This window comes from Corythoichthys intestinalis, chromosome 17 (assembly GCF_030265065.1).
Source record: "Corythoichthys intestinalis isolate RoL2023-P3 chromosome 17, ASM3026506v1, whole genome shotgun sequence".
Classification (NCBI taxonomy): Eukaryota; Metazoa; Chordata; class Actinopteri; order Syngnathiformes; family Syngnathidae; genus Corythoichthys; species Corythoichthys intestinalis.
The window spans coordinates 34,686,471-34,703,479 of NC_080411.1; the positions used below are offsets into that span (position 1 = coordinate 34,686,471).

Here is a 17,009-nt window from a genome sequence, read left to right on the forward strand (position 1 = left end):
TCACATCACATTGGCAAGCGGCTTGATTTTTATTTTTATTTTTGTAAGCAAAGACACGCCGAATATTGCCAACAATTGTCCCACTTTGTAAGTGTTACATCAGTAAACCAGCGAGCACTGTTAGCATCATATAAGGTGGCGTACCAAGTTGCTCAGTGCAAAAAAGCAAATTTTTGTTCTATTAATTTTAGTTTTTTTCGGTCAAATGGTTTGGCATATTGTTCATATCATGAGTTAATGTTGCCAATCAATATGAATTTATGATTATTTCTTGATTTTAGTACATTTTATTTTTAAGTATTAAATGGTCAAAAATGTACCTTACTGTATGTGCATTTCTACAGTTCAGATGTGACTTTCTTTTAATTTAATTCAGGCAAAGTGATGCACTTTAAGCCTTTTCTGTTACAAACAAAACAATGTTAACAAGGTTATACTTTATTGTAAGTTGATCTACATTTTTTCTTTAATATTAAAAATGATACAATAATATGCAAAGTGTGGAATAAAATAATTTTATAGACAAATACTACTATTTACAGAGGTGGCAGAGAGTTGGGGGGTGGCGAAGCGTTTATGTCTTCATGAGGGAAGGGGGCATAACAGAAAATAATTGAGAAGCACTGCCTTTAAGGAATATTGAAAATTGTATCGAGTTTTTTTTATTGAGTATCGATATCAAGTGGAAAGTTTTAGTATCGTGACAACAGTATTTCAACCATTTTAATTAGCATCAATACATGTGTAATAGGTTTTAAATGTGCCGAAACTGTTTTACGCTGTAAATAACTGGCTGCCACTGACAGCGTTAGATGTCCAATTCATTTGAACTGGGAGGGCTGACCACACTCGTTCATTCGCTGTAAGCCCCATCAGTTCAACTGGATTGGACGTCTCCAAGCGACAAACTCTTTTAAGTTCACAGCAGATAGTCAGGAACTGTCTTTTGTGTGCCTAACTTCCTAAAGTTCGTGTGTAGAATGCGCATTCGTGCATCCGTCCATAAAATCACTCTAGTACTCGCATGAATTCCGGGGTGACATGCCATCACCTCACACTTACACGGGCTGTCTGAGGGGACTGCAGTTAGGCAGGCCATCTTTGCTGAAGGCACTCAGGTCACAGCGACACCAGTTATCAATGACGTCGCCCTTTCCGGCACACCAGTATGAACTCATTGTGGCGCTCTTGAAGGCCTGCAAAGGGTAACAGGTGAGAGAAATGCAATTATCTCAGGGAACATGCACTGCCTGTCCATCTAAGTGTACTCCCACTTTGCCCCATAGTCTGAGCAAACACGTATGACTCATTATACTCTTCCTATGAGATGATATTTTTGCGGAATCAAAAAACAAAGCATGGATATATATATATATATATATATATATATATATATATATATATATATATATATATATATGTAAAGTCTTAAACGAGTAGTTTCCCATGTGTATAACAGCAATATGTACAAAAAAAAATGTCTCACACTTATGACTAAGATAGAAAGTGCAGTTCACGCATGGAGACAGAAGGACCTTTTCAATTCCACTGCCCCCAATTAACGGAAGCCAGGAACATCTCACTACCATCGTCAGGCTTACACTAGGATATCATAAATGCACTGTGACTTTCGTGATGGAGTGTGAAAGCGGCCCACCCACCCGTTCTACATGGATGCTTGCGTGGTCGTCTGTCTACAGTGACGGCAGGAGGAGTGCATATGAAATGAGATGACATCATCTTTTTAGATATCTTTGTGCTGCTTCAATAACCTTTAATTGGACAAGTGATTATTTTTAGACATTTAAAAAAGTTATTGCAATTAGTTATTAATTAATGTGATATCTGGTTAAATTGTTTGGTAATGGTTTTTCATGCTGGCGGGTTATATTCCTTCATGTTGGTTGTGGATTACTGCGGGTTCATTTTGAGGCATTGTGGGGTCAATTTCTTTTGAATTTCGGGAATTTCAGCTTCACCTAATAATTAAATCGGGTCACGTTCTGATAATTCTGGGGAAGTTCTAGGTCACTTACTGTTGACATACAGTGGTATGAGAAAGTATCTGAACCTTTTGGAATTTCTCACATTTCTGCGTAAAATCACGATCAAATGTGATCTGATGTTTCAAAATCACACAGATGAAAAAAACAGTGCTTTAACTAAAACCACCCAAACATTTATAAGTTTTCATATTTTAATGAGGATACTGTGCAAACAATGACAGAAGGGGGAAAATAAGTAAGTGAACCATCACATTTAATATTTTGTGGCACCTCCTTTGGCAGCAATAACTTCAACCAGATACTTGCTCTAGCTGCAGATCAGTCTGGCACATCGATGAAGACTAATCTTGGCCCACTGCTCTCTACAATACTGCTGTAGTTCAGTCAGATTCCTGGGATGTCTGGCATTAATCACTGTCTTTAGGTCATGCTACAGCATCTCAATGGGGTTCAAGACTGGACTTTGACTTGGCCACTCCAGAACGTGTATTTTCTTCTGCTGAAACCATTCTGAAGTTGATTTACTTCTGTGTTTTGGATCACTGTCTTGTTGCAGCATCCATCTCTTTTTAGCTTTAACTGTCTGACAGAAGGCCTCAGGTTTTACTGCAAAAGATCCTGATAAACTTTTGGATTCATTCTTCCATTAATGATTGCATGTTTTTGAGGCCCTGAGGCAGCAAAACAGCCCCAAATAATGATGCTCCCTCCACCATGCTTTACGTTGGGGATGAGGTGTTGATGTTGGTGAGCTGTTCAATTTTTCCTCCAAACATAACGTTGTGTGTTAATCCCAAACAATTCAACTTGGTTTCATCAGTCCCAAAAATATTTTGCCAAAACTTAAGTGGAGTGTCCAAGTGCCTTTTTGCCTTTTTTTAAACGAGCAACAATGTTTTTTTTAGACAGCGGTGGCTTCCCCCGTGGAGTCCTCCCATGAACGTCCTCCCATGAACACCGTTCTTGGCCATAGTTTTACGTATAGTTGATGTATGCACAGATATATTGGACTGTGCCTTTGATTTCTGTAAGTCTTTAGCAGACATTCAAGGGTTCGTTTTTTTACCTCTCTGAGTATTCTGCATTGAACTCTTGGCAACATCTCTGGTGGACAGCCACTCCTTGGGAGAGAAGCAACAGTGCCAAACTCTCTCCATTTGTAGACAAGTTCTCTGACTGACATCAGACAATGCTTCTCATCAAGACAATTCTTACGAGGTGTGTGTTTTATAGTGGGCAGGGCAGCTTTAAACCACTCATCAGTGATTGGGCACACACTTCACTTAATTTTTGTTGTTGTAAAAATTGGTTTCAATTGCTCCTTAGTCAGAGGGTTCACTTACTTATTTTTCCCCCTTCTGTCACTGTCTGCATGCTATCCTCATTAAAATATAAAAATGTATAAATGTTTGGGTGGTTTTAGTTAAAGCAGACACTGTTTTTAGATCTGTGTGATTTTGACAAAGATCAGATCACATTTGATGATGTTTTTATGCAGAATTTTGAGAAATTCCAAAAGTTCAGATACTTTTTCATACCACTGTCGGTCACTTACTGTTGATATATGATAACACTGTTAATTTTGCAATATTTCCGCAGCACCTCCTATTGATATCGGTTTACTTTCTATTAATTTTGAGGCATTTTTGGGTCACTTAATGCAGATATAGGCTCGCTTCCTGTTGATTTGTTGTATTTAAAATGAGTTAAAACTGAAATGTTTATTTCCCCCAATAACGATTCGTTAAATTTCCTAGTATTTAAACGAGTGCCCTATTAAGCGTTAAAAATGAAAGGGGGAAAAATATAGGGAGCTAATCATTGTTTAAAAGGCAATAAAATGCCAATTGTAGTGTGAAGCTAGTGAAATACAATGTCAGGGCTTCCCTTAAAGCCACAGGCACGATAGAAGGAGTTCAGGGGAGTTCACAAGCACTCTGGCTCCCCCTGTTACACAGTTGGATCAATGGAGCACTCGCTTTATTTATGTTCCTTTACTTAACTCTAGACAAGCGCTTGATCACAGTCACGAAAATAGGACACCGGAACCACACAGAAACATTATCGCTAGGAACCAGGCGCCTAACATAAAATAACAAAGAGAAGCCATTCTTTTGTTCACCATTAGAAACACTTCTCTAAAGGCGAGAAATGCTACTTGAAAACGACTGCGATTTCCTCACAAGACGGACATGCCAAATTAATTATTGATTTCCACTGATGTTTCATTCCGATGGCGCGAAGCCGAGGAAATTCGGGTTGCGGTCCTAACTGGCAAAGTAGACAACTGTGGCCAGATTGACAATGCAAGTCGTCCAATCACCTGGGTCTTTCGCTGTGAATGTAAATGTGTTGTTATTAGTAAACGTCCAATCCATTTGAACTGCGAAGGCTGGCAGTTACAACGGATTGAGTTTATATGATCCTACAGTGAGTATTATGTATTGGAATTAAGGTTTTTGTCGTTTTGTTAGATTAACGCCCCTTAGTGAAGGCCCCTTGTACACTGGTCTGCTGCCTTCAAATTCTTCGAAAGAAACAAAGAGCCCACATGGCTCTGCACGCTTTGCTGCATGGCAGCATATGTGAAAAATAGACAAAGTGATTACCGTTGTGTTTATATTTGACAAGTAATGCATGCTGATCTCCGCTAGATAAACAGGGATTGTAATTGTGGTTTTAGGGATTGGTGTGGCGGGGTTTGAAAGAGGGTAATGCAACGGTGAGTTCAAACGATCCAATGGTCCTTTTCTTCTTTCATTACTTTTTTTCCCCCCCAAGCTTCCCCTTAGGTTGCCCATTTAAAGTCCATGAAGTCCAAGAAGGTCCTCTAAGTTCAAATATATTTCACATCTATACGCATAACTCTAGTATGCACAATATGACGATATTTACTATATCGCCAAAATGGTCAAACTTTTTTTCGACAATTTACATGTCTATCTTTCATTATTATCACAGACCTGTTCCTTCAATGCATATTTTGACCAGCAGACGGCGCCCAATTTGTGCTGACTTGGTACAATGGTGGGAATTCCTATGAGGTATTAGTACCACCTATCGGCCTCAAGATGTCAGATTCCCACTCAATAATTAGCCATTTGGCTCCCCCTGCCAACTGTATGTGAGTAATAGATGCAAGAGAATTGAAAATAGCAACGCATGTAATTCACACAGACAACAGAATTCATTCAAATATCAATATTTTTTTTTTTATTGATTGTAGCGTTGCACGTAATGCAAACGCAGAGAATCTTTCGAATGATCCCCCAAAAATTACCGTTCGCGCCAAAATGCGGGTTAAAAAAAAAAAAAAAAAGAATATATATATATATATATATATATATATATTAGGGCTGTCAAAATTATCGCGTTAACAGGCGTTAATTAATTTTTTAAATTAATCACGTTAAAATATTTGACGCAATTAACGCATGCGCTGAATGAGCCGCTCTGGCATTGCCTCAAACAGATTTCAATGATGCCGTTTATGGACATTAAGAGTGAAGAGAATGCCACCGGCTGCTTGGGGGCAGCGCAGCGCCATACCATACTAATGTTAATCCTTCTAATAGTGGGAGAATTAGTAGTTGTGACACGTTTATGCTGTTGCTTTGTGCTCCACACATATTTCGGTAAGTTTGCTTTCTTTTAGTGGCAATTATGTGTCTCTTGTTGTATTTTGGGTAAGATATGCACAGATATATCTGTTATAAAGGCGAATGGACACAGGCGTTCTTTGGGCTGCGCCGTTTATTGGCATAAGCTTCTGCAACTCCTTCACAACAAACAGAAGCATCATTGAGTGAAAGCACAACAAAAATAATATTGCTATCTCTCAAAAAAAATAATGTTCACAAAAAGAAAAGCACTTCAGTCTGTAGTAATGAGGCCCTATTCTCACACAGCTAAACAACAATGCAAAGTGAACTGGCATTACTCAGAGTTTGGTCACTCAATTCTTATTATTGTTATTTTTATTCTTATTATTATTACTATATTAACTCTACTTTTGATTGAAAATTGTACAAATTTTATTAAAACGAAAATATGAAGAGGGGTTTTAATATAAAATTACAATAACTTGTAACTATAACATTTATCTTTTATGAACTACAAGTCTTACTTTCCGTGGATCACTTAAACAGAAAGAATGTTAATAATGCCATTTGTGGATTTATATTTATAATAAACAAATACAGGACTTATGTACAGTATGTTGTATGTATATATCCGTCATGTGTCTTATCTTTCCATTCCAACAATAATTTACAGAAAAATATGGCATATTTTATAGATGGTTTGAATTGCGATTAATTGCGATTAATTAATTTTTAGGCTGTAATTAACTCGATTAAAAATTTATATATATATATATATATATATATATATATATATATATATATATATATATATATATATATATATATATATATATCAAAAATTTCAGGAAGGTTAGGGGCAAAAAAGTTGTATACAGAATTTCCCAAAAACCTACAGTTCCCCCAAAATTCGCCCAAAACTTTCCCATTCATTTCTAATGTGATGTCATTTCCATGTACGTCAGAAAATGAGTCAGAAAAGCAACAACCAGCGATGAAGGCAGCTGCAGCGATCATGCTAACGGGGTGGACCAGGTGCAACAGGAGGCTAGCGCCGCAGCAGGGTTCCCGGACAGCCAGCCAAGCCGGGCCAGGAGGCTGCTACCGTGGCAGCAGCTGGTCAGGTTCAGCGCCAGCAGTCAGGTGGACCACCAACAGCCGGAGGAACAGGCCAGTACCCTTATGGGAAATTCAGATTTGGGCTGCACAATTTGTAATGCGGTGGGAACTTTTGGGGGCAGAGAATACGTGGGGGGGGGGGGTGAAACTCACAAAAGAATGGGTTTGTGTTTTTTTTTTTTTTTTATGTCTTACAAGTTAGACCTATTGAGAAACTAATTGCTGACTGTGTACTGTAAGTCCCATTGTGGTTGTGTGGGCAAATGCCCATGCTGTGAAGAGTATAGCCTAAATAATTATAAATTGTTGTCATAACATTTATACCATGGATATTATCTGAAATTGAGGCTTGTAAGTCCCACAGCATAGCAAGTGGGCATTTGGGTGTTGTTTTCAGCCCCATTTTCTGCGGATGTTCCTAGGACCTGTGCCCGTCTCGTCATCCCTACACTATCATATGTACTTTGTCTTCCGTCACCTTATGATTTACAAATTAAGCACTGCAGCCATGTACTGTATGTCCTTGCCAATGACAGTAATGTATGTCGATGCCGTTGACAGTCATGCACGTCCAAGCCATTGACAGCCATGTACTTTATGTCCTTGCTAAGGACGGCAATGTATGTCTATGCCATTGACAGCCACGTGTCTCAATTCGATTGATGCCAATGTACTTGGCTTCCATTGATGCATATATAAGTCCATGCCATTGAGGGCCATGTACGTAAAAATATCAACAATGTCTCCGAATCAATAGGAAGTGACCACATACCAACAGGAAGGGACCTTGAAATTTCCGCAAATCAAAAGGAAGTGACCTGATATCAACAGGAAGTGACCGCAAGGGGTTAACCATCGAAAGCAAAGCTACAATCGCAATTTCTCCAGAAATGGCATTTTCTAGTTACCGTAATGTTATATTATGCTAACAGCAGTCTTAAAAGTCAAAATCAATAGTCACAAGTATTTGTATATGATTACTGTTGATATGTTTACATTTGAGCATACATTATACAAATGCATTTAAGATTAGAGGTAGGTCAGTTTAATGTCAATTCAAAAATTAAGTCTGTCATAAGTAATGTATTATTTTTCACCCAATGATTAAAATGCATGATACCTTAGCATATGATGATACAAAATGGTTCATGTGGTGATAGTTTTTCGGACAGCACTAAATGACAATGGTAAAAAAAAAAAATCTAAATCTAGTAAAGCTCCATTTTACTTATACAACTAAAAATGTGTCTTGTTATCACTCACAACCTGGAATAATTCCCAAACAGGGTAAAGCACATCGGACAGTAAGACTACTTAAGTTTTCCGGGTATGAGAGCCTAAGTAAGTAGTTGGTCCACCACCAATTTTTCATGCATAAGAAAAACTATAAAGTCATAAATGTTGTCAGTAAAAAATGGTTTGGGAAAGTAATGGAATGCATATAGAAGCAGGGGAGGGGCTTGTGTACATTGCGGTTACTAGATAAGAGGATGCTATCTTTTACTTTATTGATTATCCGTTGATACATTTCCCAGAACACTATCGAAGCATATACATTGTGTCCTGGAATAATGGGAGACAAATCATTACAAACATTTTGGAAAAGAGATATTTTGACAAAGAAGGCATTGGATGTCCAAGATTTGCTTTCAGGATTAGTTGATGTCACTCAATTTCTGCCTTTTTTAAAAAATAGGCCTCATTTAACCCCTTTGCCTCTATCAATACCAAACTGAATTAAGCTGACTTCGAGCAACGATGATCCTTGAACATCAACGACAACTCCAGCTGCAAAATTCCAAGCCTTGACGTCACGTAGCGCCCCGACAGACACGCTGGCACCGAAAAACCATTTGGATCTTTCATTTTCGTAGAAGCCTGATGTGACTTACAAGAAGGCCACAGAAGCCGCTGTGACCCCTAGAATGTATTAATCAATTTGACTTCTATAAGCTGACCATATTACTGTCCATCTTTAGCGGCTAATACAAGAAAACACTGGCCAGCTGGCCCGCAGTATTGATTTATAAAGTGATCATCAGTTGTGGTAAAGAGTAAGCTCGCACAGGATATTGTTACGGGTGATCTAAGAGTCTAAGTTTTTTATCTGTTCTATTTTGTTCTTGTAATCAATCAGTTGGTGAAACAAAATACCTTCAGTTCAACTTAGTGCTGAGTGAATATTCGTTCATTTGCTCCCAACCCTCCCAGTTCAAATGGACTGGACGCTTATTGTCATCTATGGCAGCCAATGAGAGTTTTACACATTGTTCCAATTTTATAAAATACTGTATTGGAGTTTTTATGTAGCAAACGATGGCTACAATCATGTTTTTTTAAAAAATTATTATCAACATGTGCAGTGGTACCTCAACACACGATCGCATCAACATAAGATCCTTTCGACATACCAGGTAAAATTTGACTCATTTGTCTTGACATGTGGCGACATGCTCGAAATTTGACGATTTACGATAGCGTCGCAAGTTCATTGTTTTCCCGCATGAAGGATGCACAGCGGATTTTCTATAGTGAGAGAATTCAACATTGGTCCCAAGAAGGCAAGTAAAGGTGGTGAAAAAAAGAAAACGGTAACGCTTACATTGAAATTAAGAAGGAAATGATAGAAAAATATGAGCGTGGTGTGCGTGTGACTGAAGTGGCTCGACAATATCGCCGGAATATAGCTACGATCTCAACGGTCCTCAAGCAGATGTATCCTCCTTTAATCCACCCGCTGTCTCCCAACCTTCGTTCGACAGTCTCTATACGTTAAGGTGACAATAAAAACACTTTTTTATTTCCAATTTCTTATTATTATAACATCGGCAAGGAAGTCGTAAGCTTCCTCAGGTTTTTAATCATTTATTTCAGAACTTGTGCAACATAATATGGCTACTGTCCGCCGTAGCCAATGCCAGCAACAACATTAAAAAAAAGTAAAAACTTCCCACTCTTCCGCACCGCTCTCATTCTTTCGTCAGCCACACGGCACATTTAGGAACGGGCATGCAAAACACAACTGCCACATTAGAACCTGATTCGTTATAGTAATATTATATTATTATTAATAGTCCAATTTGTATTTCTAATGTTTGTTTTGCTATGTGTAATCACATTTGTAATTGTACCTGCAGTATTTATGAAGGATTTAGCTTAGGTTTTTGGGCTGTGTAACGAACTAATTGAATTATAACATATTCATATGGGGAAATCCTGCTCAACATACGGCCATTTCGACTTACAAACCAGGTCCTGGAACGAATTAAATTCGTATGAAGAGGTACCACTGTAAATATACGTATATACATTCATATATTGCGTAAAACACAGACAAGGCTGAAAAAGCAGTTTCTGCTCTTGCACTCCTCTTTAAAATAAACTGCTGTATTTTAAGCTAAAAGAACTGTTGTGTTTGATAGAACAATATGTCTATGCTGCCTTAGCAGATTCATGGAGCATTAAGTCACCAAACTATTTTCAATTTGTCTGTTTTACCCTGGGAACCCCAGTTTACAGATGTCGCACACCCGCTTTGTTTCAACCCAGCGATAAAAAGAAGCTAATTAATTATATTAATTATTCAAAATGTCTCTCATTTTCTGCTTGGAATCATTAATTTATGTCTAATATTTAGACATAAATATGAAAAAAAAAAAAAAGACTTAAAAAAATTATTCACTTGCATATTTTAAACTTTTAAACAAATTAGCTCACAATGCAAAAATTGGCGTCTGTAAATGAGTCACAGATATCTACCTCATAAGTATTGCTTGATTGTAATTTATTCGTTGCTGTCGCATTTTCCCCAATATTTTAGATGATAAATAATCGATCCAAACAAATTTAAATTGAAAAATAACGTTTAAAGAGGTAAATATATGAAAAAGAAAATCTCAACCACTGCTTTTTGTCTGCGATTTTTGCATTGCGACCCTTGTTATATTACCATGTTTCATCCATAAAATAGCCCAGCTGTGGCCATTCATAGCTATGTCTTGACACGCGGTGATACATGCTACATGGAGTTTTTCGGATCGAAAAGAGGTAAATAGGCGTTATTATATCTTTAAAATCATGGGGTCTTTAATTATGCTTTCGCGTGCTCTCACTTTCAGTTAGGGTTTTGCTGTTTAATTTTTGTTTTTTATGTCCAGAAAATTCCACTTTTTTTACCATTTGGAACTTAGTGCGGGAGAAGATATGACGTGAGAAAGATGTCTAAATGGGACAGAAGAACCCATTCACCAAAAGTTTAACTATTGACTGTTAAAAAAGAAAACTACAACCCCTCCACTAACAGCTCAAAAAATATGATTGTTTTATTAGAACTGTCAAGAAATTAAAAATTTTCAATCATGATCAATCGTATAAACTCCATGGTTAAAGGGGAAGTTAAGAATTTTTGACATGTGGCTTAATCTTCAAGTTAGCGGGGGTTTAATTAGTCGGTGAAGTTGATTTCAACAAATTCCGTGCAATTAGTTTGTTATTTATTAGTTTCAGGGCTCTGCAGTGGCTAAGCTAGCACGAGTCAATGAGCCTGTCCTAGCATGCCAATAAAAAAAAAACATGCATTCATGAAAATCACATAGCACCCATGGAATCAACAGTGTTGACTAGAGGTGTGCGAAATTTCCAATTCTTAGATTATTCGCGATTCGGCTGTGGAAAATTTGAGAACGATTCACGAACATCCAAATTCCGATTATGGAAATATGTCAAGTAAAGCGGAAGTAAAACACACTCAGCGCGCTGCGCAGTCTTCAGAACGCAGTGAGGAATGGAACGAGAGTAGCTAGACATCATGCTTGTCATTATCCGGCCCCTCGGGTAATGCCAATGCTCAACTCACGGCTCTAGCTCAACTCATGCCGCGAGATAAAAAAACAACAACATACCTGACTGCTTCCGACAGCTGCAACAAAGTACGTCCACATAATGTTTCGGTAGATATCATATTCATATAGGACTAGATGCAAAATAGACTCGGTGGCGAAAGCAGCACATGGACAGAAAGCTAGATGCGGGCGTTAGTAAACGGCCGCCATCTTAAAGCAGTAGACTTCCCTGCAAGGCTGTTGTAGCGAACCTTCCAAGCGAACCTAATTAACTTTTTAGCTAAAATAGTCCTAAATGGGTAAAATATTGACTTGAATCTATCTTTAAAATAGTTTTAAAATTTTCACATGTCGAAAGTAGACAAAAGGGAAATTATGGCAACTTTAGCGGTTGATTCACAACATTAAATTAATTGAATGTAGTTTAAAGCTGCTGATACAGAATGGGGATTTGAGTATATTATTTATTGTTTTTAACTGTTAACTTGATACTGAAATAGTCGTTTATTTAAGCCTGTGAGGCTTTTTTTCTAATGTACAAAACATTAAAAGCAGCTAATAGCAGGGGGGGGGGGGTCATCAATAATCGATTTATAATCGAATCGTAGCCTCTGAATCGTAATCGTAATCGAATCGTTAGGTGCCCAAAGATTCCCACCTCTAGTGTTGACTATGTTTTCAGGATGAAGTTATTAATACTTTCCATTGCATGTCAATAACTGCAGTATGAAGAACATTTGTAATCCAGTAGCTCTGTCGGTAACAGGTTGCAGAGCGGAGTGATATATTTTTCACCGGTGTGTTTATGTCGTAGCCAGCAACAAGTATCCACAGTTTGTATTGTTCCTTGTTCTACATAGGGAATTTGGAAACTCTCATTTGCCCATTTCTTCTGTCTGTTTCCACAGCTTCTAAATGAACACTTCACTATGTTCGTTCTTCAGTCAAGACTCGACTGATGCTGCATTCGAGGAAGGTAAGAAATCAGAGTTTTCCAACCTCTGACCAGCATTAATATCTTGGAACGCCACTCGAACTGAGAGGCCCTAGACGCGAAGTCAGAAAAAAAGTACCCCGACTTCAAGAGTTCTATCAGAAATCACCTGACAAAATGTGCTCCCCGACGCAAAGCAGACCGTCAATAGTAACACTAAAGAAGGCAGTTTAAAGTGTGGTCTTTTAACCATAGCCGTCATTTTCATCCACTATTTGATCGGTTACGAGAAGCCATGTTTGCTGGAGGTTAATATGTATTTTGATAGCCAAAAAAAAAAACGCTTGGAACGCTTTGAGGTCGCAACTGGTACCATCCGAGTGGAATAGGTCCGACTTCACACCTTCCTCGAATGCAGCATGAGCACCAGTGGCCAAAGTACTCCTCTCTGTTGTGGTCACACTATGCATCTAAAAAGGTAGTCTAGCAGAAAATAAATGAATTACGGCAGCTTGGTGTGACATTGTTTTGGCTGCATGGGTATTTTGAACAACACTCTGCATTTTGAATTTATTGGACTATGTTAGATCTGTTAGTATCATCTTTTAGTAACATGCTAGTAAGGGGCCATTGACTCGCACTCGGTCCTGGAGTGGCCTAGCCAGTCTCCAGATCTCAACCCCATAGAAAATCTGTGGAGGGGGTTGAAAGTCCGTGTTTCCCAACGACAGCCCCAAAACATCCCTGCTCTAGAGGAGATCTGCATGGAGGAATGGGCCAAAATACCAGCAACAGTGTGTGAAAAGTTTGTGAAGAGTTACAGAAAAACGTTTGGCCTCCGTTATAGCCGACAAAAGGTACATAACAAAGTATTGAGATGAACTTTTGGTATTGATCACATACTTATTTTCCACCATGATTTGCAAATACATTCTTTTAAATCAAACAATGTGATTTTCTTTTTTCCCCCCACATTCTGTCTCTCAGGTTTACCCATGTTGACAATTACAGGCCTCTCTAATATTTTTAAGTGGGAGAACTTGCACAATTAGTGGTTGACTAAATACTTATTTGCACCACTGTACCCATAAAGCAAAGTCACCCATGATCAAATCAACAGATTTGGATGTGGCCGAACAACTGCAAGAACTATTAGGAATTGAAAAACTGTTAAAAATAATCGGAAAACTTCAAAAAATGAAAAGTCTGAAAAACATGAAAAACATTTATGGGGAAAAAAAAAGTTAAACACAAAAAACTTAAATGAGTTCATCTCTAGAAGAAGTCCTGTGACCAAAAGGTAGCAAAGGAAGAACAAATCATTCGCTGCCAACTCTCCCACTTCAAATGTATTGGACGTCAATCGCTGTCAATGGCAGACAATGTCTATATTTTCTCTGTACTGCATGTGTTGATTTTTTTAACGACATTCATATTGCGCTCCCTTTGCACCTTGCCTTACATCATCCACCTGCTTCTAGGCAGAGAAACTACTCCTGTACAGTACCCTTTTGCTTGCACATGCAGTTGAGCTGAAAAATAAAAAATAAATAAATAAGAGAAGAAGAAGCTCATCACGGCGAAAGCTTTTGCAACATGGCAGCTGTCTTTCCTGATCGAGGCAGTCAAGTAGAAAGAAGTCTCAAAGGTGTGTGTGTGAGAAAGACACACTCACATACGCACACATCCACACGCACAACCAGATGTGTGCATTTTTGTGACTTTAATTCAATACATGTTATATGTACCTTTTAGTGCACCTTTCAGACTAGCAGCAGCACCACTTGCAGGGGCCGAACAGAAGCAAAAGAAAGTATAAAAAGAGAGAGCGAGAGAGAGAGAGAGAGAGAGAGAGAGAGAGAGAGAGAGAGAGAGAGAGAGAGAGAGAGAGAGAGAGAGAGAGAGAGAGAGAGAAAGAGAGAGAGAGAGTTAGAGAGAGAGAGAGAGAGAGAGAGAGAGAGAGAGAGAGAGAAAAAAAGAGGCGAGTGATGGACTCCCCTCCCTCCCGAGGGGTCGATGACATCAATAAGAAGCTAATAATCCTGCCTGGAGCTACCTCACAAGAGCAATCCATTGCAGTCCAGCCCTCCTCCTCCTTCTCCCCATACTGTACGTCTCACTCCGTACACCGCAAAACCATAGCTATGGAGGTTTGTTAGAAAATAGGTGGAAAGGAGACATTTTTTGCTCCGCTTCACGTATAGTTATCGATGAGACCCGCTAGGGACTGTCTGCTATTGATTGTTCCTGCTTTTCTTTGGGGTTGCACACATATAAGACATGCACTGCAGATAGACACGACAATAGAAAAATGAACCCAGATTTTAAGCAAAAATGGAGTAAACTTGTTTTCATTGTGACATCATAACCTGACCCCCCGTGTCTTTTTCTCCTTTGTTGTCTTATGGAAAAGCAATCTTCTATGATTGGGTTTCACAGTCCAAACATTTCACAATTATCCTGATACTGTATTACATTTGGCTGTCAGGTCTTGTTTAGGCATACACACACTCTGCACACAAAAGGGACTGACTTGCTCAGAGGGAGCAAAAACCATGATGTCATCTTTTTATACCGGCTGGATCGCAGGGATCATTACCAAAAATTAACGATCCAATGCCCCCTTGAGGCGATAGCATGCAACTGCCACTTTGTTCAAAAATATGTTGTAATCACTTTTGTGAAACATGCAAAATTGAGTAAGTAATAATAATAATTTTAAAAAAGTCATTTGGTCACAAAAAATGCCACAAGAATAAGTTTATCATGATAATGCCAGACTTTTCGAAATTTCCATAAGAAGCTGAGCTGCTATATATATTTCTAAGACACATTAAATAATATGTGTCAGTGGTGTCTTTCAAATAAATAGTGTTGTTATAATATGGTAATTAAATTACGATGTTATTCCTAAATTTAAAAAATGTGATTTCAGCAGAAATTTGTGTAGATTTTTGGTCACTTCCTATAGTGGTATGACAGATGTATCTATGTACCTTTTGAAATTTCTCACATTTCTGCATAAAATCACCATCAAACGTGATGTGATCTTTTTCAAAATCACACAGATGAAAAAAACAGTGTCTGGTGTAACTAAAAAAACCCAAATATTTATGGTTTTTAAAAAATATATATTTTAATGAGGATAGCATGTAAACGATGAGCGGGGGGGGGGGGGGGGGGGAATAAGTAAGCGAACCATCACATTTAATACTTTGTGGCCCTACCTTTGTGGCAGTAATAACTTCAACCAGACACTTCCTGTAGCTCCAGATCAGTCTGACACATCGATCAGGACTATTCTTGGCCCATTCTTCTCTATAAAACCGCTGTAGTTCAGTCAGATTCCTGGAATGTCTGGCATGAATTGCTGTCTTTAGGTCATGCCACAGCTTCTCAATGGGGTTGAAGTCTGGACTTTGACTTGGCCACCCCAGAACGTGTATTTTCTTCTGAAAACATTCTGAAGTTGAGTTACTTCTGTGTTTTGGATCATTGTCTTGTTGCAGCATCCATCCACTTTTTAGCTTCAACTGTCTGACAGACGACCTCAGGTTTTCCTGCAAAACATCCTGATAAACTTCCGAATCCATTCTTCCACTAATAATTGCAAGTTGTACAGGCCCTGAGGTAGCAAAACAGCCCCAAATCATGATGCTCCCTCCACCAGGCTTCACGGTGGGGATGAGGTGTTGATGTTGGTGAGCTGTTCCATTTTTCCTCCACACATGACGTTGTGTGTTACTCCCAAACAATTCAACTTTGGTTTCACCAGTCCACAAAATATTTTGCCAAAACCTCTGTAGAGTGTCCAAGTTCCTTTTTGTGAACATTAAAGAGCAACACTGTTTTTTTTAGACATTATCCCATGAACACCATTCTTGGCCATATTTTTAAATATAGTTGATGTGTGCACATAGGTATTGGACTGTGCCAGTGATTTATTTAAGTCTTTAGCAGACACTCTAGGCTTCTTTTTTACCTCTCTGAGTATCCTACGCTAAACTCTTGGTGTCAACTTTGGTGGACGGCCACTCCTTGGGAGAGAAGCAACAGTGCCCAACTCTTTCAATTTGTAGACAACTTCTTTGACTGTCAACTGATGAACATCCAGATTTTTAGAGAAGGTTTTTGTAGCCTTTCCCAGCTTTATACAAATCAACAATCCTTGATCGCAGGTCTTTAGACAGCTCTTTTGACCGAGCCATGATGCACATCAGACAATGCTTCTCATCAAGTCAATTCTTACCAGTTGTGTGTTTTATAATGGGCAGGGCAGCTTTAAACCACTCATCGGTGATTGGGCCCACACCTGACTTAAAATGTCTGGTACAAATTGGTTTTAATTGCTCTTTAAGTCTCCTTAGGCGGAGGGTTCACGGTACTTATTTTCCCCCCTTCTGTCATTGTTTGCATGCAATCCTCATTAAAATATGAAAACTTAGAAATGTTTGGTTGGTTTTAGTTAAAGTAGACACTGTATTTTCATCTGTGTGATTTTGACAAA

General features: G+C 38.5%; 1 protein-coding gene across 2 annotated transcripts in view; it reads right to left on the bottom strand.

Moving 5' to 3' along the window:
- LOC130905518 (astrotactin-2-like) overlaps window positions 1-17,009 on the bottom strand; it is a 573,899-nt gene that overhangs the window by 103,118 nt on the left and 453,772 nt on the right. For both annotated transcript variants that reach the window (XM_057819019.1, XM_057819018.1), the window contains exon 18: window positions 1,063-1,196. In XM_057819019.1, the coding sequence (XP_057675002.1) occupies window positions 1,063-1,196 (134 nt within the window). The remainder of the gene's footprint in view (window positions 1-1,062; window positions 1,197-17,009) is intronic.